The sequence below is a fragment of the Opisthocomus hoazin genome, chromosome 6, assembly GCF_030867145.1.
Source record: "Opisthocomus hoazin isolate bOpiHoa1 chromosome 6, bOpiHoa1.hap1, whole genome shotgun sequence".
Lineage (NCBI taxonomy): Eukaryota > Metazoa > Chordata > Aves > Opisthocomiformes > Opisthocomidae > Opisthocomus > Opisthocomus hoazin.
Genome location: NC_134419.1, coordinates 64,627,839 through 64,653,387, shown reverse-complemented (window position 1 = coordinate 64,653,387; position 25,549 = coordinate 64,627,839). Strand labels below are relative to the sequence as shown.

General features: G+C 44.5%; 1 protein-coding gene across 3 annotated transcripts in view; it reads right to left on the bottom strand.

Moving 5' to 3' along the window:
- Window positions 1-25,549, bottom strand: part of ARMH3 (armadillo like helical domain containing 3) — a 129,566-nt gene that overhangs the window by 25,435 nt on the left and 78,582 nt on the right. For all 3 annotated transcript variants that reach the window (XM_075423581.1, XM_075423580.1, XM_075423582.1), the window contains exon 24: window positions 8,798-8,876. In XM_075423581.1, coding sequence (XP_075279696.1) covers window positions 8,798-8,876 — 79 coding nt within the window. The remainder of the gene's footprint in view (window positions 1-8,797; window positions 8,877-25,549) is intronic.

Genomic DNA, 25,549 nt, shown 5'->3' with positions numbered 1-25,549 from the left:
TGCTGGCAGAATGAGAGAAATCTGTGACCTCCATATTCACATATGGATTGGTTCGTCTTGGGTTTGGAAGACTAATTTTCACAGAAATAGGAGAAGGCTGCAAAGCACAACGCAATGCCTAAGTGAAAAGATTGGTGTCTAACTTGCAAGAAGAGCAACAGTTTGATTCACAGATGTTGCTGAAGAAATGCAACCAGAGGGGAGTTGATAGCATTGCCCAGAGAAAAATGCTCAGAGTATCACCGCGATACTATTATTTCTGCCTTTCTACTGTGTGAAACATGCTCAGGGGCTCCAGGGCAGCTCACGTTGGCCTGCAAAACATTGCACAGACCTTCCCAAAGTTAAGCACCCCAAGCATGGCTAGCCAGCCACATCATGGCAGCTCGCTGACCTACTCCCAGACACTAAATCTCATTGCTAGAAAGATGCAGCGTCCTTCTCTGTCACACATTTCACTGCAAGCCGTTGTCATTGTTCCAGAGATGCAGTTGGTCGTTAGTGGGACTGGAGTTCGCTCACGCTATCTCAAGTGGGTGAAGCACTCACAAGAACTCCTCCACCTCTACGGCTTCTACATAGGGCCCTAACCCAGTATTTTCTGAGAAGTCAGGAAGTCCAAGAGTAAGATCTCAACAGCATTCTGTGTGTGTTCTTACATTCAACTCAAAAACAAATGCAGTCTACTGAAATACAACTGCTGATGAAAATACACTTGGGAAACTAAGATGGGTTTTGTGCACAAATAAGCCCCAAGCTCAGCATTTCATTAGTTGGGTTCTGCACATTTCCAACTAGGAGACTAAGGCATATGGCAAGGGCTACTGGAAACAACGTTGTTAGATGCCAATCTGCAAGAAACTATCCCATTCTCCAAATGTTAACAATACATTAGCAGCTTTTCCATAGTTAGTCTCTTGTTGCCAGAGCTCATTCTAACTAACCTGCATTTCCATGGAAGAAAAAAGCTTCCTATTTTAAACTAACATTGATGCAACTGTGACACACCAGTTAGCACTGATACAAGTGATGGTTGGTGGGTCACATCAGCTCATTTCAGAAATCCCAGATACTTTCAGACAATGGTCCAGGCCAATTCATCAGCTGCTTGTCTGGGAGGCTGGAATATACTTTCCATTAGTAATTCTTGCTGTCAAGCAGTTATTGATGGAGAACATAAATCCATGGTTTGGAAAAAGCAAAAGAGGAACTCCTACAAACGTGCTCAGGTGAAAGCAAACACAGGGCTATGAATTCATATCCTTCCACAGGCCTACACTCATGCCAGCTATACGGCAGATGCTGCTGCTGAAACAGCGTGTGTTGCTAGCGATACTTCGCTCCCCAGGAGCTTATTTGTGCCTTAACCGAGCCATGTGGGAATCCAGGTGCCCTCTGACTAAGGCAGTGGAACTGACTTATAGCCCCTGGCACTTGGCTGATGCAGAACCACCTTCCCCAGTGCCATCTTTCTGGACATTCATCCCCCCACATGCTGTCTCTGAATGATACGTCTTAGTTCCATGAGCAATCCAACTGCCTGCCTCAGATCTCCGATGAAGATAGGAAGAGCGACACTCATCAGAGATACCGCCTTCTCCTCTATTAAAAGGTTTGCCTTTGAGCTCCCTACTGCAGACAAGAAATTTGAACTTACTGTCTTAAGAGCAAACTGCCAAGTGTTAGAGAGCCAAATAACCAAATCTTCCAGCTGAGTGGAGCTCTGTTCAGGTGCGGCACTTTTTGGCTCAGCAGCATTTACTTTCCTGCTCTGGGAGGCATGGAGACTGCAAAGCTCAGTTTGCTTCCCACTTTGAAATCAGAGCAATGACCCAATTTGTCACTTTTGGGAAACAGCTGCAGCTCCAGCTACAGGATCCAGAGGAGGACGGCAGAAAAACATCATCTGTTACAGCAGGATACTACCGGTGAGAAGAAAGAGTAGCAGTCTCTGAAGAAAGAAGTTTTATCCTGAAGAAACCCCAGAACGAGCATGGCTGGCAGTCACTGCAAAGCCTGTCCCCTTTTGCAAGAGGCGAATTTGACTCCAGAAACGGTTACTCACAGCCACATCGCTGTCTAACTGCCACAGTAGGCTATAATCTGTCTGCTTTTAGGACTCCCAGGCAGAGAGATGAGTGAGTGTAAGGAAGCTTAGGGTGGAGCTCGGGACTAGAGCAACAAAAGTATAGTGCTATAAATCCAGCTTTACAGAGGATGCTGAAAGAAGTTTGCACGGTATCTACATGCATTATGCACCTGGCAACAGCCAGCCTCTATTGTTCCTGTTTCACAAGGGATTAAAAAAAAAAAACCTTCTCAATCTGAAGTTTTACAAAATGCAAATTGAATGGTGCATTCGCACAAGCCAGCCGTTGACAGCTCCTCCTTTAATCGTAGATGTGCAAAATTGTAATTTAATCTTTATAAATGCAGACTGTTTTGATCATTCTGTTGCAACCCTCCGTGGAGCTTTCGCTGCCCTATACAGGCGCTTAGCAGTGACGGCAATCCGTAATATCGCCTTCCACAGCAGCCTTCCCCAGCAGATCACACAGCACTTCAAACGCTGCCTGGCTCCCGGAGGGCTCCACACCAGCTGCCCTCTCACTCGGGAGGACACAGGGCTCAAGCTTTGCTCCAGGCAGCACAGTGAAAGCTAGGAAGGAGCTCAGACTCCAGCCTGCAGTCCTTTTCTCTACCTAACCACAGCCCCTTTTCCAGGTTTAGTTAAGTACCACATATAAAACAAACCTGCTGGGCATCTGGGAAGTGTTTTGTGAAAAACATTCACCAGGGGTGCAGGACAAGCGCTGCAACTAGAGCAACATCCGCCTGTCTCCACATTATGGGCTGGGAGCTCATTACAAAGTTAAATCTATGGCTCTTGCTCAGCATGCTGCCATTTGTGATTCAGACTGGGCTCATAACTCACATCCCCGAGTGCTGCCTCTGTAGCCCCAGCACAGAAACTTATCTAGCTCCAGCAGATCTTACCCTGTCACAGCTCTTCCAAAACAAGTCCCCAACATCCAGTGGTCGCCTATACTACAGCAGGTTTCAGGCCACATGGTACCAGCAACAGCCAGGCAAGGATATGAAAACAGCCATGAGAATTGAAGGCGAGCCTTTCTTGGAAGTTTAATGGACTCATTTTGTTCCCAGTTTGTACTTTGAGGCAGCCCATAACCTGCCCAACAGGACAGCTGACAGAAGTGGTAGCAAGCAAGACGTGCCTTAGCATCTGCGATGCACAGAGGGTGGGAAGACTCCTCCGCTCCAGGAGTGGCCAAGGCAACGCGGGGCCATGTCGCCTGCAAGAGACTTGGAGCAGCTAGCTGCCACCAGCAGTAACAGGCAGGACGCTGGGGGACCACTGTGTCAAGCCTGAAAGAAGGGAATTGAAGGGTTTCTCCCATTTCTTGTTGGGATTTCTGAGACTGAACTAGGAATAGGGTTACATTTCTCCAGCAGTAGGTGTTTTTAAATACAAAGCCCTTCTCTTGTCCCTCTAACAGCCTACCACATGTTGTCCCCCCCCTCCAATGATGCACCATTTATTGCATTCTGCACATTAATAAAAGGCACCACACAGCACAAAGTCACTGCTCCAAAGCTCACCTCCAGCTTCAAATCTCCTTGCAGCAAAGCTGATCAGTCCTTGAGGCCTCTTCAGACCCATTCAGTCTGACACACTGCATAAAGCAGTCTGAGGCATTAGTAAATTGCAGTGAGGTAAACAAACAAACAAAAAGATAAAGATATGTAAACCAGAGAATCCCCCCATCACCTAGGCAAACCAGCAATTTGGCAACTCCAGGAGACTTTTTCTACAGACACTTTTAAACCTGGGATTCCAGTTTCACCTGGTGCAGCTCAGCTCTTTCTATTTAAACAATAAAATCAGTTTCAAGCCATTAATCACAAGTAGGTGTCTGTAATGAGACCACGAAACCCAACACCCCTGCCTCATTTGCAAAGATACGATGACTATAAATTAGGGCTTTACCTTGGTGACCCCTTATAGCTGGAGTTTCACATTCCTACTACTGTGCACAACACGGCACTAGCAAGCTTGATATTTTCTACCCAAAACTCACTGCATTTCAGAAGCGAAGTAGGATCATGCCAAAACCATTTTTAAAGTATTTCTGGAGCCCTCACAACACGTTCTTTTAATGTAAGAGATTAGGGGGATTTACTGTAGTAGTACCTAGCACCGATGGTATTCAGCATTTTAAAAATACCAAACGCACACACACACCAACACGCTTTTAACTCTTAACGCCACTGCCAGCAGTGCTAAAAAAGAACAAAGCATTTTGCAGTGGTCAGTGGTTTTGCTGCTAGTTATGGCAACCAGAACAAGTTAAATAAACCAAGACATCAATGGCTCAGAATACTTTGGAGCATCTAAAATCAACCGCATCCTGTTGTGATTTTCTGTGCAAGTCACTGGTGGAGGCTCCCCGAGGTGCACTTCGGGCCAGTTCCTCCAAGCCCCACCAGCTAACAAAAGGCCATGTGGATTGCAGGGAGCAGAGGAAAGCATTCAACATCTGGAGTACGACCTCAAGGAAAGGGAAACGGCTTTCTGAGATTGCTTGACAAAACTGGGTGGCAGTTACCCAAGATATACAGGTATTGCAATGGGCAACAACCCAAGTATTACACTCCTTTGTCACAATTTCAAAAGCAATACAGTTGTCCTGTTCTTCCATCACAATCTGTTCTGGCTCCCAGCACTTTCCATCTGCAGTCACCAGACTAATGCACACAGTACAGGAGTTCACAACAGCCTTTCACACTCAACTCTACACCAACTCCAGACTGGAGGTACTGAGTGTCCCTGCCGTGCAGCTGGAAGAAAGAGGGGCTTTATTAGAAAAAGCACATATATGTTCCTGACTAGCAAGCACCATCAGTCCTATGCGTCTGCCATCTCAATTTTAAGACCCTTAGAGCAGAAATCACAGAGAGAACAAACATCAAAGAGAAAACGAGACCTTCGTGAGCAATTTTGCTAAGTGGCACAAGACTTGTTTGGCATGCAAGACACCACAAGACATTCCTGCTCAGACAAAATTTCACCAAACGTACTGGGTTCCTCTCACTTCAGCCTCTCTAGAACAATTGTGCTGCATCACCATCAGGCAGAGAGCTGCCTTCTTACAAACAGCTGCTCTGTCACATCCACAAAAGGCATATGGGAGACCCCATTCCGATCACTCATGCCCTGTGCTTTCAGTCTGTCTGTTTGCCTGCGCTTGCCCTTCTGGAGCAACTCCTGTGTTGCTGTGTTCTCACTGCCTTGACCCTGGTCTCTGCAGCTGCTTCTGTTAGAAAACGTGTTAGGAGTTGCTCAGATCGGATATGGCACAGGGAAAGTCTACTGCCTCCAGTGCATTAAGCACAAGGCAGTCCGGTCATCTGGAGAGTACAGATATGCCTACGAATTCATTTCACAGAAAGCTATTTTGCCCTTTGACTTACGGGACCCAAACATCTTTGAAGACATGGGAATAATCACTTGTATGGAAGAGCTAAAGCTACACTGGCAGTTAATGGCCAACCGTATCTTTTTAACTGTGCAGCATCTTTCATTTCCTTAAAGGACATGCAGGCAGGAGCCAAACGTGTTGAGAGGGAGAATACCACAAAAACACAAATTAACACTGAAGTCGCGTTTAACAAATCAGCAAGTGAGGGAAGATGCCAATAACTGGCTAAGACATTTCCTGCTTCATGGCGAGGAACTACAGCAAGGTCAAAATAGCTAACGACTAGGAAGGATTACGAGTTTGCTTTGGCAAGTAGACTCTTTGCAGAACGGCACTGACAACAATCACATGCTGTTGATAGACTGAGGTGGCTCATCGTCAGATCCCTGGCATTTGCTTGCCCCTGGGAATCTCCCACTCTTCGCTCAAGAGAATGTTGAAAGAAGCAGGTCTATTCCCAGTGTTTCCGATGTGAACACTGGATAAACCCCACAACAGTCAGCAAAGCAGTACCATGAAGTCTTGCGAATACACTTCCCTGGAGCACAGATCCGTATATTCAAACTATGGCTCCGGGGCACCTTTAGGGCTGAAGATGTACAATGGTACTAATGGTCTATCCTTAAAACAATCCCATGTCCATCATTTTCAAGGGCCTACTAATCCCCTCAGTATGTAATAATGTTAGCACTAATGCTTATAAATAAAAAGGAGAAAGCACTGAAATGACAGACTGAGAATGGTAATGAACAGACATCAGTGATTAACAAGGCAATAAAGCCTTCAATAGGATTAGGAAAAGAAAACGATAGAGCAAAATCTCTTTCTGCTTATTATTTAGCTACTTTTAAGGATATTAAAAATAAAAAACCCCCCCCATCTAACACATGAACAGGGTGCCAGAACAGTTAAGGGGCAGCATAGTAAGTTGGAAATTCCCCTTCAGACAGAGCTATGTCAAATCCATGGAGATTCTCAGATGCCACAGAGGAGTATGAGCAGCCATGTGAGAATCTGGCCACAGGCTAGTATCTGGGTAGGAAAACTTCATTAAAAGAAAAGTTTGATCCTCAAAATTGTAAAAAAAAAAAAGTTCCCAGTAAAGAAATAGCAGTCTCGTGAAACTATTGAAACTCAAAGGAGGGAACGACCAGCCCCAAATGTACGATCTGTGCGTGGATACACAAGTTAAATGTCAGCATTTAAATATTTCAATGTGGTACACTTCAAAAAATATGGCTATAAAGGAGGCTGTATTTTGTGTAGAAAATATTCACAGAGAGAAGAGGAATTATGTGAACAGATATGTAAAAACAAATGTACAGCTGGAAGGAAAAAAAAAAAACAAACAAAAAACAAGAGACTGCAGCAGCCAAAAGGCAAGCTTGACCCCCACCCCATAGTGACCAGGTAACACAGCATGAAAACAACAAATTCTGTTACTCCCACAAAAAACAGACCCTGGCCTTGATCTCAGCCATCTACCATTTCCTCTCATGTACTTACCACGTGGGGTGGCTACTGATGGAGGGGAAACCACACTCCAACACACAGACCTGAGCTCACTGACTAATTGAAAGGGGAGGCAAGAAGTCTCCATCCCTCTCCTCCTTGTGCAGTAAATTGCAGAGCGCTGACTAAACACCCCCACTGAGACCACACAGTCCCTCACCACAGTGACATCGCCGTTATTTCTCTGCAGTTCACCAGGACCTGTTACTGCTTTGCTTTGTTTGATGTTCTCCTTACATTGAAAGAAAGCATGAAGGGACAAAAGAAAAAAAGAGAAATCTAACTGTCTTTCAGCTTCCTAATCATCTTCCTCAAAATGCTCCATGCATCAGCACTGATTTCATTATCTGCCTGCTGCTAGAGATTTTATTTAAAGAATAACACACAAGGAAGAAAGGATTTAACCTGACCTCCCTGAACTGCTGGGGGATGAATACTACACAGAGCTGACAGTGAAAAGCTCGTTTCCTTTCTCAGACTAACCCACAGACTATGCAAAATTCCCCCCTATCCAAGTCTGCAGTTTTAAATTGGGCTATCAAAGGCTTTTCTTTTTTAGCGGCCTGGGTTGATGCAATCAGTGTATCACCAATGAATGAGGATTGATAACATGAACCATCACAAAGCATAGCTGGCGGTACAGTGACTCTCAGAGGCAGAACAATACAGAAAAATTGAGTAAATTAAAACCAGTGTTCTTCCATCCAGCTATATCAAGAAGAGAATAAAGAGCAGTAGGGTCCATATTATTTCCCCCCCTGCACCAGTACAGCATTCACTCTGAGACTCTGGGGTATTACATATTACAGATCAAGTAGGATAATAAATGAAAAGGTTAGTGGGAAGCACGGAAGGGTATCATCAAGTAATGAATAAAAATATCACGGACAGAAAGAGAAACGAATGGCAGAGCAAGACACAGTCAGGACATTTTAACAGGCACAAGCATGGGATCCCAACCAGCGGGAGGAGCAACCCAAGGTGACTCCAAAGAGCTCTGTCCTAGATGGCACACACAGTTTCTTCTCTGGAAGGTCCAATGGTGCTGATGCAGCTGTGTCTGGGACGAACCCCCCAGCTCGCATGGCAGCTTTGTATTTTGTCCACCACAGGCTCCTGCAGAGTCATTTACCTCTCCAAGAGTGATTAACGTATAATCCAAATATTTTATTTTGGGAAATAGGCCGTCTCTTCCCTTCCTGAGACCACGTGCACTAGCCTATTTTCAAAAAAACCACATTTACACATTTATGCAATGCAAGCAGGACACCAGGAGAGCAAACCAGGCCAAATTAAGGAAGGGAAACCTAACCTTATCACCCTCTTTATTAAAAACCTTTTCAAAATCTAAACCAACTGAATTCAATTACCCTAGAAAACTTCTACCAACTGTTGCCTGAGTTCTAATTCCCTGATATCACAGCAAATCAAGCTATGCCCAAGAGTTCTCTGATAACTAAATTCACTGCCAAAAACTTCCTGCCCCAGTCTAAATGCCAGCATCCTTGCAGTCTCCAACCACACCTGCTGACCATGCTGTGCATTTTTATCATTCGTACCCTTCCTTCTGCATCGGATGGACCACAAAGTCAGCGTGTGATGGTAAAATGGGCTACAGCAAGCCTTGTTTCTCTCTCACCCACATGTGAACCACAAGCATGAGATTCTCACCTTCACCCTCCCATATTGCTGCAATATCATCAGTCCCAGTGAGCATAAGGTACTCCAAAACACCTGTATTCCAGGGGTCAACATGAAAAAAGGTCATCGCACGCCTTGCTTACCTGATCCTCGGAGAGCTGCGATATGTGATTCACCGCAGCATAAGACTCTATCTTCGGGTTGAAGTGATTGATGATGGCTCTGAAACAAAGGAGGGAAATTTTCAGAGGTCTCAGGAACAGCTTAGGGATGCAGCAGAAATTCCGTGCCAGCCTGAGTCAATGCACGTGGAGCCACAGACATGCAAGAAGTAGTCCCTCCCGCACCACGCTGTATTGCTTGCTCTGCCCAAGGCACACTCCCTGCTGAGAGGCCAATGCAGATTCAGTCACAGGCTCACTGGAGCTGCAAGCACAGGCACTGCCCCACGCGTGGGTGCATTTGTCCCAGCAGATATGCGACTGTGCTCGCTGCCTTGCTGGGCACAGGCTGCAAAGCACTCAGCAGAGACACAGCGAATGTGGCCATCACTGCCCCGTCCTGTTCAGGAATGGTATCTCCTCATCCATTCCGAAATCAGTAGCGCCTGACATTTTGACAGCCCTTTGATGCCTGATGTGTTGAAGCTGATGGTTTACTGCTTTGGATCTTCACCATGTTTAAAATGTTGTAGCTGTCTCTTACTTGTAATCCTCCATCACTGCAGCCACTATTTTGCCTTCTTCCCATTATGACTTTAGTCCTTAGCCCCAATTTAGATCGTTAGAAATAACTTATGCCAGTGTCCCAAACACAGCAGCAGAAACACTGATTGCTCCTGCTTCTCTGCCTCATTTCTCTCACTGCCTGCACCAACACGCTCCTCTTTCCTTCTAGGTAGTTTCTACAGGCAAGTATGAGAAACCTAAAACTGAAAGTAACATAATAACTGGGGTGGGGGAGATCAAACTGCAGCTGGAGTATTTCCTTGGCCTCTCCTCTGCTTGTCAGGTGCAGCTGAGAAGACAAATGGCAAGACAGTAAAGTCTCCCCAGGCTAGGGTTTGCAATGGGTCTAGTGGGGATATTACTCCAGAGACCCACGGCCGAGGTAAACACTCATGATCAGAACAGTCCATGTCAGTGCTCAGAACAGATGTGCGCTGACAGTGCCTGGAGAACACTTGCTTGGCCAAATTACATCGCAGCAGCAGTCAGGGCTTTCACTCTCACATTCATCAGCACGAAAATTCACTGCAGCTCCCTCTGTTGCACTCTGACAGGTTGCCTCCTCCCCACACCTCCCCCTGCAGAAGGGCTTTCAACTACTTTCTCCAGACCTCATCACAGCTAAGCACTGGTGCCTGAGTCCAGCAATATGTGATATTCAGTGGTACCCATCAGAGCTGGTGGAAAGAAAACCCGCCTGGAAGCATCTTTACTTCTTTAAACACACACGTAAAGAAATACAGTGCAGAGGCGGTGGAGAGTGGGAGAAAAAGTGGGGAAAAAAAGAAAAAAAAAAGAAAAAAAGAAAACCCCAAACAATTTGCAGATTCACTGCAACATTTGGCTGCTCCTACAGCATCAGTGTGTACTTCGCACAGGGGTGCTTCTGCAGTCTTGCCAGCCTCGACTGTTACATCAGTAAAGTGAATTCAGCAGGGCCCCTGCCAGGCTTCCCATACCCCTCCTCACTCCGCAGGAGGGCAAGCAGGCAGGTCAGCATGCCCAGACTCTTCCCATTTCAACCCGACCAGAGAAGCAGCTCCTGGGAGTCACAATCACACTCTCCATTACCCCGCCTCTCGAACACTGTGGCTTTCAAGTTGCATGTTTCATGCCTGGCTGAAGTCATATTTACACTCCTACAGGACACACTACAAGCTACTGAAAGAAAACGGAACATAGACTTACAACAACTTAACTTCTGGCTTGACAGAAGGTTTGGCAGCTTGGAGGGGTTCAGTGCACTCACATGGTTCCAACATTTACCAGAGAACAGATTTAGCATTCATTTTTATCCACTGCTGTGAAGCACTTCAACACGGGCCGCCTGCTCACAAGTCCTTGCTCAGACACGAGCTAGTGGAGCGGCACCTGCAATCACAGCTGGGATTCACCCAGGGAAAGCAGACCCAGCAACCAGCTGCCACTGCAGTAAGAATCAACAGACATTCAGGAAGAGAAAGAATTCAAGTCTTCTTCCTCATTTCCCTAAGGCGAATGGACAACTCCTCAGTGACTAGAGGAAGAAGTCCAGCTGTTTAACTTAAGAGAGCTCTTTCACTATTAAGAAACCCTTCCCCACCTGATTTTCTGTAGAGCTGTTTTCCTGAATCTGTAGGCAGCCTGGGGCAGAGGAGCATGAAGAGCTTGGATTCAATCCTGGCTCTGTATACCCAGGTTCTTACTGCCCCGCACACGCTACCAAGGCCAGGCTCCGCACGAGGCACAGCTCCTCCTCACGCATCTGCTACCAGAAATTCCATCGCTACCCAGCCCAAGCTGCTGAGCAATAGCAGCGGCTTTCTGCATCAGCTACTCTGGTGTGCCTCCGCTACGCTTCCATCTCTCAAAATTCATCTTGTCCCTGGGGCAGACTTTTAAGCAACTGCCCTCCTGGGCTACGGAGTAACAGCTGGAATTTCACGTTGCAAAGCTGCTGCTCCACAGGCATTTGATCCTGGAGACAACAGGGGACCGGAGCTTTTAAGCACAGTCTCCCCCTTATGGACAATAGAACAGCAGCTTTGCCATCATTCGTTCACACACCAGCATGTAACAGCTGAGCCTTGGCAATGTTTCATTTTTACACTGTGATTGCCTTGATTATTGGGATATCAGCCAGTACCTTTGGGAAGGGGAAAGGGAGCGGTTAAAGCGCTTGGAAAAGATATGTGATGTGCTGTGCTCTACTGGGATCTTCATATCGATGACGCAAAAAAAAAAAAAAGAAAAGAAAAACCTTGTGTTTGGTATTCAAGAAGCACTAGCATCTTCAATGCATTTGTAAGGCAAGGAAATGGTGAAGTGTCAACAGAAAGACATAGCACTGCAGTTGCCCAACTAGCCTTTGATAGTGCGTATGCTTACATATTCCCACACCACAAAGTCCCTCAGTGGGGCTGGCTGCCATTTGTCACACAAATTTCAGAGCACTTTTGGGCCATAATTCTCTAGCGACTAGCGAGGTGTCTGGGGAGATACTACACTGCCTCCTCTGACAGATCCCTAGTTCCTCAGTCAACTGGCAAGAGAGGAGACTGTCACTGGACAAGGGAAGGATGGCTGAACAGGCAGGAGGTGAAACAACAGTGCAGGAATTAAAACACTTGTCTTGTGGTTATCGCTCTGTGCTCTAAGGCAGACCACAAGCAATTCTTTATTCCTCAGTCTCCCAGTGAGGGTTATTTACTTGCTAGCCATGCCAGCGCTCTCAGAAGAGCACAAATCTCCCATCACTTCTTCACGCAACTCTCCAGAGAGCAAGCTACCTAGACACCATGATGCCAGAAGCCATGGAGAGACATGCATGAATGAACCTGTATTTTCCTCAGGATGAACTACCTAGGAAACTTGTATTTATGTATTTATGCATTTATTGCATATTTATTGCATTTATTTATTTCTTTAGGAAAAAGGGAATGATTGCAGGAAAAATATAAAGTGTTCCACCCTGATTTAGGAACCTAAGTGCCAATAACTCGTTTATTTGTATTAGCTGTAATAGACAGTAAAAGCAGGTCCCACTGTGTCGTGGTTTAACCCGGCAGCCAGCAACTAAGCATTAGACAGATGCTTGCTCACCCCTCCCCTTCGCCCCTCAGTGGGATGGGGAAGAGAAACACGCAAAAGTTAAAACTCATGGCTTAAGATAAAGACAGTTTCATAAGACAAAGGAAATACTCGTAATAGTAATAATAATCAATATGCAAAACAAACTATACACAATACAATTTTCTCACTTCCCGACGACTGATTTGCAGCCAGCCCCCAGGCAGCTATCATGGAATGTGGCTCTCTCAAATTTCACAAAATTCCCAAAGACGACTGAACTCCTGGGAAAGTTCAAACTCCTGAACCAGAGAGGATGTGAACTCACGGAAATTAGAAAAGCTGATTCCTGCCTCCCCGGCCAATCCCCATTAATAAACTGAGCCTTATGTCCATGGTATGGAATATTTCCACTGGGCAGCTTGGGCTGGCTGCCTGGCTGTGCTCCCTCCCTGCTCCCGCACACTGCTCATTAGCTGAACATGGGGGACTGGAAAAAGTCCTTGATTTCTTATCAACAACTGAAAACATCAGTGTTATCAACATTCTTCTCCTGCTAAATCCAAAACACAGCAGCTACTGAGAAGAAAATTAACTCTATTGCAGCGGACACCAGGACACACTGTAACAGGTATTGTACAAATACAGAGGGGTGGAAAGCCTCTGTCCCAGAGAAATAACAAACGCAAGAGAACAGGGAGAGCTCATAGAAGTGCGGTGGCAACAGAAAATATAACAGTGTTGTTACTTACTGACTGTCATGAAATACTTTGGTTAGAGAAAAACCAAGGATACAAAAAACACAGAAAAAGAATACTGAAAGAACAAGTACAGAGGGAGGTAAAAGGAGACAGAAGGGCAGATAGGATCAAGAAAAACAGAGGTGAAAAGACTGCAGGACAGAGGTGATCAGTGCAACAGCAACCGATCGCAGGGCAGTTTGTCCTCTGCAAACTGGAAAGCTCTAACTGGTGAAAAGTTTCTACTTTGGCTGTTCTTGAGGCTGCAACAATTGCCCAGTCCTGAAGTGACTGTTATTGCCCTTTCTCCCTCAGAAACACATGGGCTGGAAGGGGAGAAGTGGGGGAATCTCCATATGAGCCCTGTTAGGTTTTTTCCCAAAATGGGGACATCTTACTGTGGCTCTCCCCTTAAGCTATGATGAGAGAAGGCTGCATTCTCCCCTTCACCGTACTCACGGCAACAGGGCTTGCTTCTGTGGTGGCTGCAGCAGCTCTCCAGCCAGTAAATAACACTTAAAAAATTCTTTCTATAAAGTCTTTAAAAACTGCCTAGAATTGCTCCTTGATAAACAGAAACAACCAGTGCTGCCCTTCAGGGAAGCTCAAACAACTTCTGAAGATGCAGAGTCTGCTGACAGGAAAGGACTCCTCTGAAAACCGGTATGGCATGCAAGGAAAGAAAAGATTTAATTGATTCCTCAATTTAATCCACCACTAGTTGTAATATCATGTGTGAGAAGTGAAATGCAGCAGCAACACTAAGCTACCAGTCCCTTAATTCCTAGCATCTTCCAGCCCATGTGCACCCAGCGTGGCAAGGAACACCACCCTGCCCATCTTAACCTCACAACAAGCTGGGCTGGGTCCAACTCACAGGGAAAGCAAAATCACTATGCTCAGGCAGGCAGCACTCTTCAGCACGTTTTCTCTGACCTCCAAACTCTCCCCATCAAGTTATTGCAGATGAGCTGTCTAATACCCACTCCTGCTTGACAGCAGCTACGTTTCCAGAGTGCCACAAGACAACGCCGTCCTCTTGTCCTGAACAGTGAAATGAAGCACTCTGGAGGTGCTGAAAGTAAGTTAAGGGAAGAACAGAAAGGTTGCAAAGCTTATTATAGAGATAGGAATGCTGAGCCATCATTCACTGCATGAACCTGGTCTTTGCACCTACTTCACAGGTCCAGTATCCAGTGCCTGGCATAAAACATTCTTGTGGACACCCAAAAATTTCTTGTACAATAAAAGCAGCACCACAAGCTCCTTTCTTCCTACATCCTGTTACAGTGGAACAGAGAAGCAGCAAGACTTGGCTGGTATTTACCCTTTCGCAGGAAATCAAGGGTGACTTTATACCCACTACACCCGTTCATCGCCCCCGCTGAACGCTCATGCCAGCACAGTGCACTGGGCAGCAGTGAGCGCATCGCTGCCTTCATTGAGTCAAGCTGAATGCATGGCAAAGGCAGCCAGTTCACTGTCCCTCTGCAATAAAAACTGACAGTATCTGAGACAGACAAATACTCCAGCATGCACTAAGCTTGTAGTAGCATGATGAAGGCTAGGAACAGGCAGAAGCAGAAAAAGGCATAGTTGTGTTCCATCACACTCCACTTTCTAAAGCTGCTTTACTACAAAAGGGGGATCTGAGATACAGAGGCTATTGTTCAGGAACAAGAATCAATAAGTGACCAGTTTCTCTCTATTTGCTACAGCAGTTCCCTCTCCCTCTCACATGCCTTAGCTTCTCCCTTTACAAAACGGGAATAAGAATAATCACCTCCACAAAGTGTTTTAAACCAACACGGTGAAAAGAGCTTTGAGTATTTTATCTGCGATATGTTGGAAACTGCTCAAGCAGAAAGCAGCAAGTAAATTACACATAATACAGAGACCAAAATGAACACACACCACCCATCCTCTTCCCCGTTCATGCTGTCGCAAGCACGGTTGCTGGAGACCCGTGCAACACTCCCAGCCACAAGCCAGCCTTCCTGCAGCAAGCTCTGTCTCAGCAAGCTGCTGTTTGGGGCAAAGACCCTGCTGGTACTGCTCTCTTACGCACTCCCCACACTCAGGACAATAAAACCCCATCTGTTCAGTGCCTGCAACAATTAGATTGAGCTGCTCCGTATGTACAGCCCCACCTGGCAGGGGGGGAGAGGTTGAGATTATTTTAACGCATGGCCACAAGGCATTGCTATAAAGTACACATACCTGCCATACATAAGCTGTGTGCATCAATTAAAAAAAAGCAAACCCCCTGGAATGGTGCACTAAATTCTTCCTTCTACTGTGGTTTAACTCCAGTCTGTTAAATTTCTTCTGCTCCTGCCCTTCAAGGAGTACTGACATTAACCTGAAAGTCCACAACTCACAAGGGGAGGCATCTTCCAGACACAATAACAAACTGCAGGAGAGAATGCATGACAAAAGGATATTTTAGTCAAAAGCACTTGCTTTACAGCTCACCTAAAATACCCGAGTCAGCAATGCTGCAATTTCACAGAAGAAATAAGCCTGCTACACCTGTTCAGTTCTGCCATACTGAAACCTATTGATCGCAATGACAGGCTCCATGGCAGAGGGAGATACATGCTCTATTTATTTAATAAGGAGAGGACAAAAGAACACACACGCGCCAACTGAGCTGCTCACAATTCCCGACAATGTTTTGCCAAGCCCCATCCTGCAAGGGCAGAAGCAGAGGATGCGCCTGCTGACCCTCCATGCAGCTCCGCAGCACATCTTCCCACTTCACTGTTTGCTGGATATTAACCCGATAGCATCACGGCTTGCAGGATATGCTGATTTTCTCTTCTTACAGTTCATGTCCATACATTTCAGCCAAGCAAATCAAACACCTCCACCCTCATAGCTGAACAACTGCTGTTTGGCTTCTGAACTAAGGAATTCCTGGTAGGTGAGCAGTGAACTCATTTGGGACAGCTACACGACCTCATGAACTCAGGGAATTTATCCACTCGCATATTTTCATGCGGCCAGTGCATCACTGGAAATGAGACTAGATGCATTTCTGTTCCTTTTTCTCAATAAGTAGGCGTCAAAATTCTTAAGTATACATAACCAATGGCACTGCTAGCTTAACTGACATGAATGACAAAGTAGAAAATCCTGCCTAGGCACTGGGAGTGAAAATGTCTACTGAAGCACAGGGCACCGACCTGATCTGTGTTCCTGCTATTCTGCCAGTCTGTCATTGACTGTTCTACAGCAAAGCTATGACTTGGTAAGGAATAAATTTCTTGTCTCGATCATGTAACTTATGGTTTATGTAACTTATTTCATTGCTCTGAAACACCTGGCTACTAGTGGCGAGAGTATGGTTAAGAGTTTACATTTACCAAAGTAAAAGCATTAAAAAGTGAATCCTCCATTACATGCCAATTCCAGAGCACAGCAGTTAACTAATACCTGCTCACCTCTAACCACAAACAGACTTGGTGCTGTTTGACGGAGTATGGAAACGTCACAGATACACAGCCACAGAATCACAGAATCACAGAATGGTAGGGGTTGGAAGGGACCTCTGTGGGTCATCTAGTCCAAACATCCCGCCGAAGCAGGGTCACCTACAGCAGGAGGAGACTCCACAACCTCCCTGGGCAGCCTGTGCCAGGGCTCCGTCACCCTCAGAGGGAAGAAGTTCTTCCTCATGTTCAGACGGAACTTCCTGTGCTTCAGTTTGTGCCCGTTGTCCCTTGTCCTGTCACTGGGCACCACTGAAAAGAGTTTGGCCCCATCCTCCTGACACCCACCCTTGAAATATTTGTAAGCATATATTAGGTCCCCTAAGCTTGCCCTCTGGGCCTGGGCTGCTGGGCACTAAAACCTGCATCTCGGTCTAGCCTGTTCAAGATGCAAGAGCTGACCATGACAGGTCAGCATATAGGATTTTAGGTGCAATGTCTATGCTTCCACAGTTCTGTTACCAATTTTGCAATTTCAACCAACTTCTAAAATAAGAAGCCCTCCTTTAGAAGGTTTCTCAACATATGCTTTTAGAAGGTGTCTACTGCCCCTAGGGCTGTGATCCTTCTTCAATATCTGCACAGACCTATAAAAAACAATATTAATACGGAAATATCTTTTTCAGAGTTTCAGCAACCTTTTATGCAGCACATGTTCACCGGTCCTTTCATGTCATATATATTGATACGTCCAGACATAGTTCTTCAGATGTGCCAAACAAGCAGAAAATATAGTCCACAGGCCAAACAGGCTGTGGTTCTTTTAGCATCTGAGTGCCCTTTGATGCAAACAGCACGATACTCTCTAGCAGCCCGGTGTTTCAGAGAAATGAAATGTGTCCTAAACAGTGCCTCAACACCAAATACAGCCCTTCAGCTACAACCACTCCTAACTCTCTCATGTATAAGGCAACCTGCTCTCCAAAACAAACAACAAGGTAGGAAGAAACAGCTAATCCAGAAGGTGAGAAGAAAAGCAAAAACAAGGAGGGGAGGAAGAAAAAAAAAAAAAGGCAGAGCCACCCTCTTTGTTTAGGACCTGAAGTAAAGATCTTTTGGCAAATATTTATTCTCTGTAAGCACTATAAGTGGGTCAGCATCTACCCACTGCTTCGTAATTCAAATTACAGACTGCCATCCAAGCCGCCTGAGACACAAGACATTGCAAAACCTAAAACAGGATCAAAACCTGAAATATTTTAGGTTACTTTTATGCCCATTACCATCTTAATTAGTATTTTATCATGAGATGTTCAACTTTAATGAAAGCAGAAAGTCTAGCTTATTGGATGCTGCTTTTAGTGCAGAACGCCATACAGACTGCACGCGCCAGCTTCCAAACATACCAAGCAAAGAGTGAAATCTAAAAAGTTTATAAACCATCCCACTGGGACCTTTTAAAGCTCTCCGAGAAAGGCAGTGCGTACGGCTGCTAGTCCAATTAACTTAGTGAACACTTGCCATCAACCCTGTATTGCCTAGAGTGGGTGGAAATGACACTTACTACCCCTTTCTGCGAGGTGCGAGCCGGCAGGCATCACATGAGGCCCCGAACACCCTGTTTGCAGACTGTAGCAGCAAGACAGAAACCTCTCTCTTCAGGTCACATAACACAACCTTATTCTACCAACTCACAGTAACAACCTGGGCCTGTGACAAAAGTCCCAGAGGGAAAGGAAGGCACTGAAGCATCAGCATTTATCCGAATTGAGTGAGTAAAGGGTTAGAACAACACAATCTAGTCGTGAAGTACCTAGATAATAAATGTCCCTAAGCGAGAGGGGGGAAGGAACACTGCCTAAGCAAGAATCAACTACAGTCAAACCTCCTTCGCAAAGGAAATGGAGTCCCACAATGATATTTAATTAACTTTATTACACCAAGTGTCAGCTATGGCCGTACTTACTCAGCCACGTAAATCTGAACAGAGTTCACAGTCTTAACCTTTCAGACACTACCAGCTACCATGCTGACTGAAACCCATTATTTACAGTCCAATCCTCTGAAAATACCAGATGCTGCAAACCTCACAATATTTTCTCTTCAGACAGGTGCAAATGAGAATCACATTTGTTGAGAAATTCCTGACAGAAACAACTAAAGCAATGCCTTGCCTTCTAAAATCCAGGACCAAGACTAAAGCATGGACTCTGATATGAGGGAACACCATGTCCTCAATAAAGATGTCATCAGACATCATTTGGGACAAAGTGGTTGGTTTTCAACGCCAAGGAGAGCTATAGAGCCAAACAGCATTACAGCTGAATGAACCATACTTTTGTTATGATATTTATTTGATGTCTGAAAGGCTGGAGGTGTAGTTGATTAAGATTCTGTTTTCCTGAGACAGGGTGCCTGGTTTATGGACCAGTGGAGAGCTTCACCTAATCAGAAATATCTAACTCCTTTGCTGCAAGTATTCCATGTGCACTCATCTTCTTTCCTACTTAATTCCCTTAACCAGACCTGCCTCCCTGAAAGCCAAGCTCCCTCCATTCCAGTATCTGCAGATCTCACAAATACCTGCTCAGAATACCTAAGGGGCAATGACCAGAAGCAAGTGATTTATTGGAGCTGAACAAGTTAGCAACTGAGTTACTGACAACAGGTGGGTATAAACTCCATTGTGACTACAGAGCAACACGCCGTGCTCTAAGCCAGCCTGTGCACCTACACTCCCAGTTCATCGGACAACATGCAGGACAGAAGGAGAACTGGGGGCCAACTCATCACAGCCCAGCTGACCAGCGGCAACTTTTTAAATCACCTGCCTCCACCCAGGGTTTTCAGAATCACTTCAAAAGTAAAAAAAATCCAAAAAACCCAACACCATCATTTTGCAAATCCTTATCCTGGACCAAATTTCAGTCAGATGTCGACAAAACCCACTCAGCTGAATTGGCTACTGAAGGACAAATCTTTGGGGACAGACTTTCCCATGTCACACAGAGGAGGAGAAGATTTTTTTTTTTTTTTTTTTTTTTTCCAAATACCCACAGTCTCCTTTCACCCAGCATCACACCTGACATATACTGGTGCTCACCTCTCCCTCAAAGCTTTGGTTTTGTAATTTATACCTACATTTATTTTTTCTGCTCTGTTCTTTGTATGAGTGTTACTGAAGGCAAGGCCAGTGAAGTGCGTTTTCTATTTCAAAAGTGAAGTATGGTTCTCCAATCTAAGAAATAGTGGAGCACCAAACATTTCAAAGTTAATTGCTGATGTTTTCCTATCAAGCAAGTCAAAGAAAATGCCCAACTCCTACAGTGTTCTGTTACGATGTCTTTTATGCTTTTTAAAGTTTTAAAGTGTTTTTCAAGGCTCTTACAAAAACATACTGCAAAAAGAAAAAGCCACATGTTTTTTAATCGGTTACATGTGATATAGAACAGGTGGCAGAGGATTTGCAAGCAGTAAGGCCTGGAATTTTCTCTATGAAAAGAGAGCTAAAGGTTTGCCTCTACTTTTTCCTTATAATAGCTAATACGCAACTACACACTGGAGAGGTGCTTCAGTTCTGACAGGGCAGTAACTCTGGATAGCTCAAGCTAGTTTCTTTGCGAAGCTTCAGTTGCACAATTCCTAAGCCAGCACCCCCAGTGACACCTTCCAGACCTTGGGCCAACCTCCCCGTTGCGCAACCCAGACTGTGTTTTATCACCTCCCTTCTGCTGCTTTTTTTAAACACAGAGCATCCATATATTCAGTTGTTGCTGACCAGGTTCATAAACACTCCGCAGATGGGCAAGACCATGCAATTTCCCAAGTTCAGCAATCAAAACTAGGGCCACATTAAAAAAAAAGTTACCCATAATGACATGAAAATGCAGGAAAAACCAAGCAAACCTGATGTTAGGAGCCAAATGCACTTTTCCTATTTGCAAAATAACTAATACCAAAAAGGAAGTCACCACATTTGTTCGCATTAATTCCTATAAGCTCCACGTGATTCAGAATTGTTCTAGTGAACACTAAAACATTCCAAGCATTAAAAGGCTGTTGAAATCTTGAATTCTCATTTTATTATTATACTTGCATTGGCAAAAATGCAGTGTTGACTCTTATTAAGATATTTGGTTTTTCCTCAGATCCTTTTAGCTCTTCCATTCAAAGACCGAAGGTAACACTCCTTTGCCGACCCACTCACTGCAGCAGACCGATCCCTCCTCCTGCCCCACCTCACCACTCTGCACCTGCATGCAAGGCGCCAGGGTCTCTTCCCTGCTGTTGCTTGTGAACCAGCATTAGCAATATCATCTCAGCACTAGAAACCTTTGAGACAACAGTGCTGCCATATACTATGAAGGGAAAGCTGCTCAGTTTAAACATTTTGGGAAATACAGAGGAACAAGCCTATCTTACAAAAAAGGCATTCAGCACATATACAGGTCACTAATACAAAGACTTCAACTGCCAATAATTACTGTACGTTTCTGTGAGTGATACAGCAGATTCCCCTGCATCTAAAGAGGAAAAAAATTTGCACGGCTTCTATTACCTTGGATAGCATTCATTCTGCACATAAGTATAATTACTTACTACTGATAGGCACACATTTAGATACTTCTGACAACTGAACCCAGATCAAACAGTGCTCTAATCTACCTGATACAGCATTTATTGCCAGGTAAAACACTGTAAAAATCTTGCTCCAGAAACACTAGTCAAATTTGGGGCAGAAAACCTGTTAGTGCAACATAAAGCGATCAGGCTGCTTACTGTTCACCTATCAAGCCCCGTTTTCCCTTCACCCACACTGCACTTGCTTAAGTCATCATTTTCCTGACTATATTTAAAAAGCATTCTTCGCCACTAGCTCTCCATTGCTGTGTAAGTTAGCTTACATGGCAAAATTTCCTTGTCTCTTGCAAGATTCCTGAAGGAATTAAACCATGCAAGTCATTAGAGAATTTTGATTATTATATTAAATAACAGGTCAGATGATTACAGAACCCATTCAGTATCAAAGGGATTAAATGCTGCTTTAACAGCCAACATGTGCTAGCTGAGCAACACAGCAAAAGTGATACGGGCTGTGGCATTTGATGCTAATGAGCAATGACACCTACCAGTTTGAGACAGCCAAAGCTTGGCAACATGCTTACTATACGAAAAACAGAAAACTGCATAAAACTCTCTCCAGAAAAAAAAAAACAACCACACACACACACAAAATAAAACACCCCACAACAAACCACAAAAATAAAAAAAGGAAAAAAAACCTGAATGCTATCTAAAGAGAGAACTGTATTTGTCTTCACAAACAAGCCACATTGTTCTAATTTTTATCATCTTTCTTGTTGAGTATCACAGAGTTGAAGATCCCATTCTTATAAAGGATATCAAATTTAGAAGCCTGGCTTTGTTTCACATTCCAAATCAAACTGTATGATCTTTAACTTCCCCATCAAAATTTCATATTTATCCTCGAGTTGGTCAAAACGTTTGTTTGTACAAAATTCAAGATTTCAGTTCAACTTTGAAATATAAGATTCAGGAGAAAAATTGTGACAAATCAAACTTCCATGTTGAAAGGATCCAACTATTACAATAACTGAGGTGAGGATATTTCCAAACAAGAATTTGCAAATATTCAAAAGTATTTTGAATTCAGCCTTCCACTTGGAAACGGTTACACCCAAGGTCTTTCCAAGCTATCTCTAAAATAACCCCAGTGGCCCCAGCACAGAGCCTTTCGCTGCACAGCGCAGGTACGCACACAGCAGACCCCAAGGTGCTCCTGACTAACCATTCGCCCACCGTTCTCACAGGGCTCCTCTTGGCATGGATTGGGAAGCTCAGCTCAAGATCTACGGATCTCTAAGCCTTCAGACGCTGCATTTCTGTATTCAGAGAAACCATGTAACTGCTCTGTACAAAAAAAGTCATTGCAAGGTAAATGTGGCCATAGGCCGCTGGTAGGAGGCCAGAGGAGCTGACAGCAGGACCAGTTTTGGGGACTATTATCCTAGGCTGGCACGCCTGTTCGTTGCTCAGCACATTTGCCATGCCGCCTTAATGGGAGACAATATACTTCCCCTGACCTTTACCTTCCCACAGTTCTCAGAAAGCCTTAAAAATTAATATTCAGGCCAATTCTAAGGCTTCGTTCTGCATAGTGATGAAAAGGGAGAGCCAGCAGAGAAACGAAGAACCTCTCCCTCAATGCAACCGGCACCAGAGAGCAGGAGCAAACCGAGTGCTTAACCTCTGGAATAGCAATGGCAAACCTGAGTGTCAACAAACCTTAATGACTTACTGCCCCCAAACACCTCTGCTATTATTCACCAGGCAGAATTAAGAGGCAGCATGAACAGAGCAAAGACACACCTGCAGCCTCCATAGATTCTCTGCAGTTATATGTTGGGACACCTAACAAAAGCTCCAAAACAGGCTGTGCTGGGCTTTCCTAGATCCTCCGTCAGACCAGCTCTTCATGACCGAGTAACAGAGCCACATCAAGTATTGATTATCTTTCTCGTTTCCTTAAAGGGTTTTTAACATATCATCAATCATCCCTTTTAAGTGTTTTTAGCCATTTCGGGGAAACTGCAGTCAAGACGGTCAGCTGCTAAAGGTCACGTTCTCTTCCAGCTCTAGCAGGAGTTAGGATTCACCACAGGCTGCTCAAATGCGGCAGAGTTTGGCACGGTTTACTTTCTCCTGATGGTGGGCATCATTAAGATTCAGTTCCTGCCCTACCTTTACACGTAAAGCATTGCTATAGGAAATGCCAGTCATGTTCAAATTGTGGAGTGCCTGCCCGCCTGGAGACGGAGGCCTCTTAGGAGCACCAGACCCTGCAGCTACACAAGAACTCTCATGTCAAAGGGTATCTTGACATCCTGACCTAACGACTCAAGCATCCTCAAGATCACAGCGTTTAAGAACACAACACTACAATAACACTTACTTTCTCTGTATGTATGCACTTTTGAAAAGAGAGAGACTTTGTTGAAATAAACAGTATATTTAACCCTTCTCTGGGTTTAAGGCAAATTCTCAGCATGATTTACTGCTCCTGTCCATTAATTCCACAACTAAACATGGAAGACTGAGCAAAACTTATTCGGTAAAAACTTATTTTTTAGATAAGAAATAGACTCAAAAAAAAGACTCTCTGAAGTACTCTAGCTTTCTTTTGCTATTACAGTTTAGTATAAAACTCATTCCATTCGGAAACACAATGGGCTTAATCCCTGCTGCCATATAAAAAGTGAAACACATATGGCTGAAAATATAAATTACAAATGTGATATTTTTACGAGGTGGTTAAGCTAGTGAGTGATTTCTCCACACTTCCTTGCAGCACAGCTCCTCTGTCCTGGCCCATACTCACAGAGTATGGCCATCATTGTGACTGCAAACTGCAGAAAAATGAAAAGATTGCAGCCCACTGACACCTTCTCAAATCTTGACTTTGTCCTGTGGTCTTAAGAGCAACAACTCGTCAAAAGAAGTCTCAGGACAGCCCTTCTGTTTAATTTCTGCATGGATAAATTTCAGTAAGTCTAAGGCTGATGTACAGGAGGAGAGTTCTCAGTCACAAAAATGCAAGCCTGAAGCACAGGAATACAGGGTGAATTTGTTACGTTTTAAAGGCAAAATGAGATCTTTCATCCAGTCTAACTGATTAATGAAATTACAAGTCAGTAGATCGGCGTATCTGAACTTCTGTGCATGGCAGGCTGTTGTGTTCTTCAACATTATCCTTGCACTATGTAGTCTCATGTCAGGAGCTAGCTAGAGCATCTTTCACAAAGGTATCCTGTTTCAGATATGAAGAGGGGAAGAAAACAGATCCCTTCTGTCATTTACCACAATGGTTAATTACCTATTAAAAACTGGGTACCTAATTTGCAGTTTTAATTTGGTTTCAGCGTATAGCCTTATGTTCCTCTTATTTTGGCCCTTCGTCTTCTCCAAGATGCTTGAATACTCTAAAGAACATACCTCAGGTCTTGTTTTAAAGAGCTTAAGCTACTGAAATCTTGCAAGAACTTTTACTAGCCTCTCATGACTAAGGCTTCTCTGTCCTTTCTCCAGTTTTTCAATATACTTTTTGAAACAGACACCAGACAAAACTGCAAAATACACAGGATCGTAAAGTCACTGTCCTGCTCGTGCTAATGTTTCAAGGGTCAAATAAACCTTTCTAGCTGAACATTTCATGAGTCACCTAGAGCAAAAGCTGCCAGTCAATGCTTCTTGAGTCACGGCTTTTGAAGGTGCGACCCTCTTCTGCAGGCCAGCACTTGCTTTTTCAGGAACTGCACTGCCTGACAGGTTAAAAAGGGATTCAGATCACACTGCCTCGTCTACTTCATGATTTAACCTTCTGCCAGTTTTCCTGTAACTTTCAAAATTTATCAGAAATTCTTATGTCCTTTCTGATCACTGAAAAACTAATCACATAGCATTATTTTCATACCTGTCACCTAACGAAGTGCATCCTTGACATCGCTGCCTTCTACAGATGCTCCATAAGTGCTTTGTCACATCACTTATTCTTGGAATCTACAGCATTGTTATTGCTGCTAGCTCCAACAGAAACACTATGAGCTTCACATGTCCATAGAACTTCAGTAATCTTGGCTACTAAACTAACATACTAAGGTTCTTAAATACCTCTTCTCTCTACTGTCACAAGTTTTCCGGTTGTATAGATGAGCTATAATGCACGCATGTCAGCAAACAATACTTGGAGAACTAACAGGGAAAATCACTCGTGACCAGCAGCAATCTCAGTGACTTCTGAAGTCTCCCCCTGCGCTGATGTTCAAGAGCTCTCCAAGTTCCTCTGAGCACCTGGAGTTCCTTTGGTAATGAATGCTGACATAAGAATGCTGACATATGACCCCAAATTCCTAAAAACTCTCTGCTGA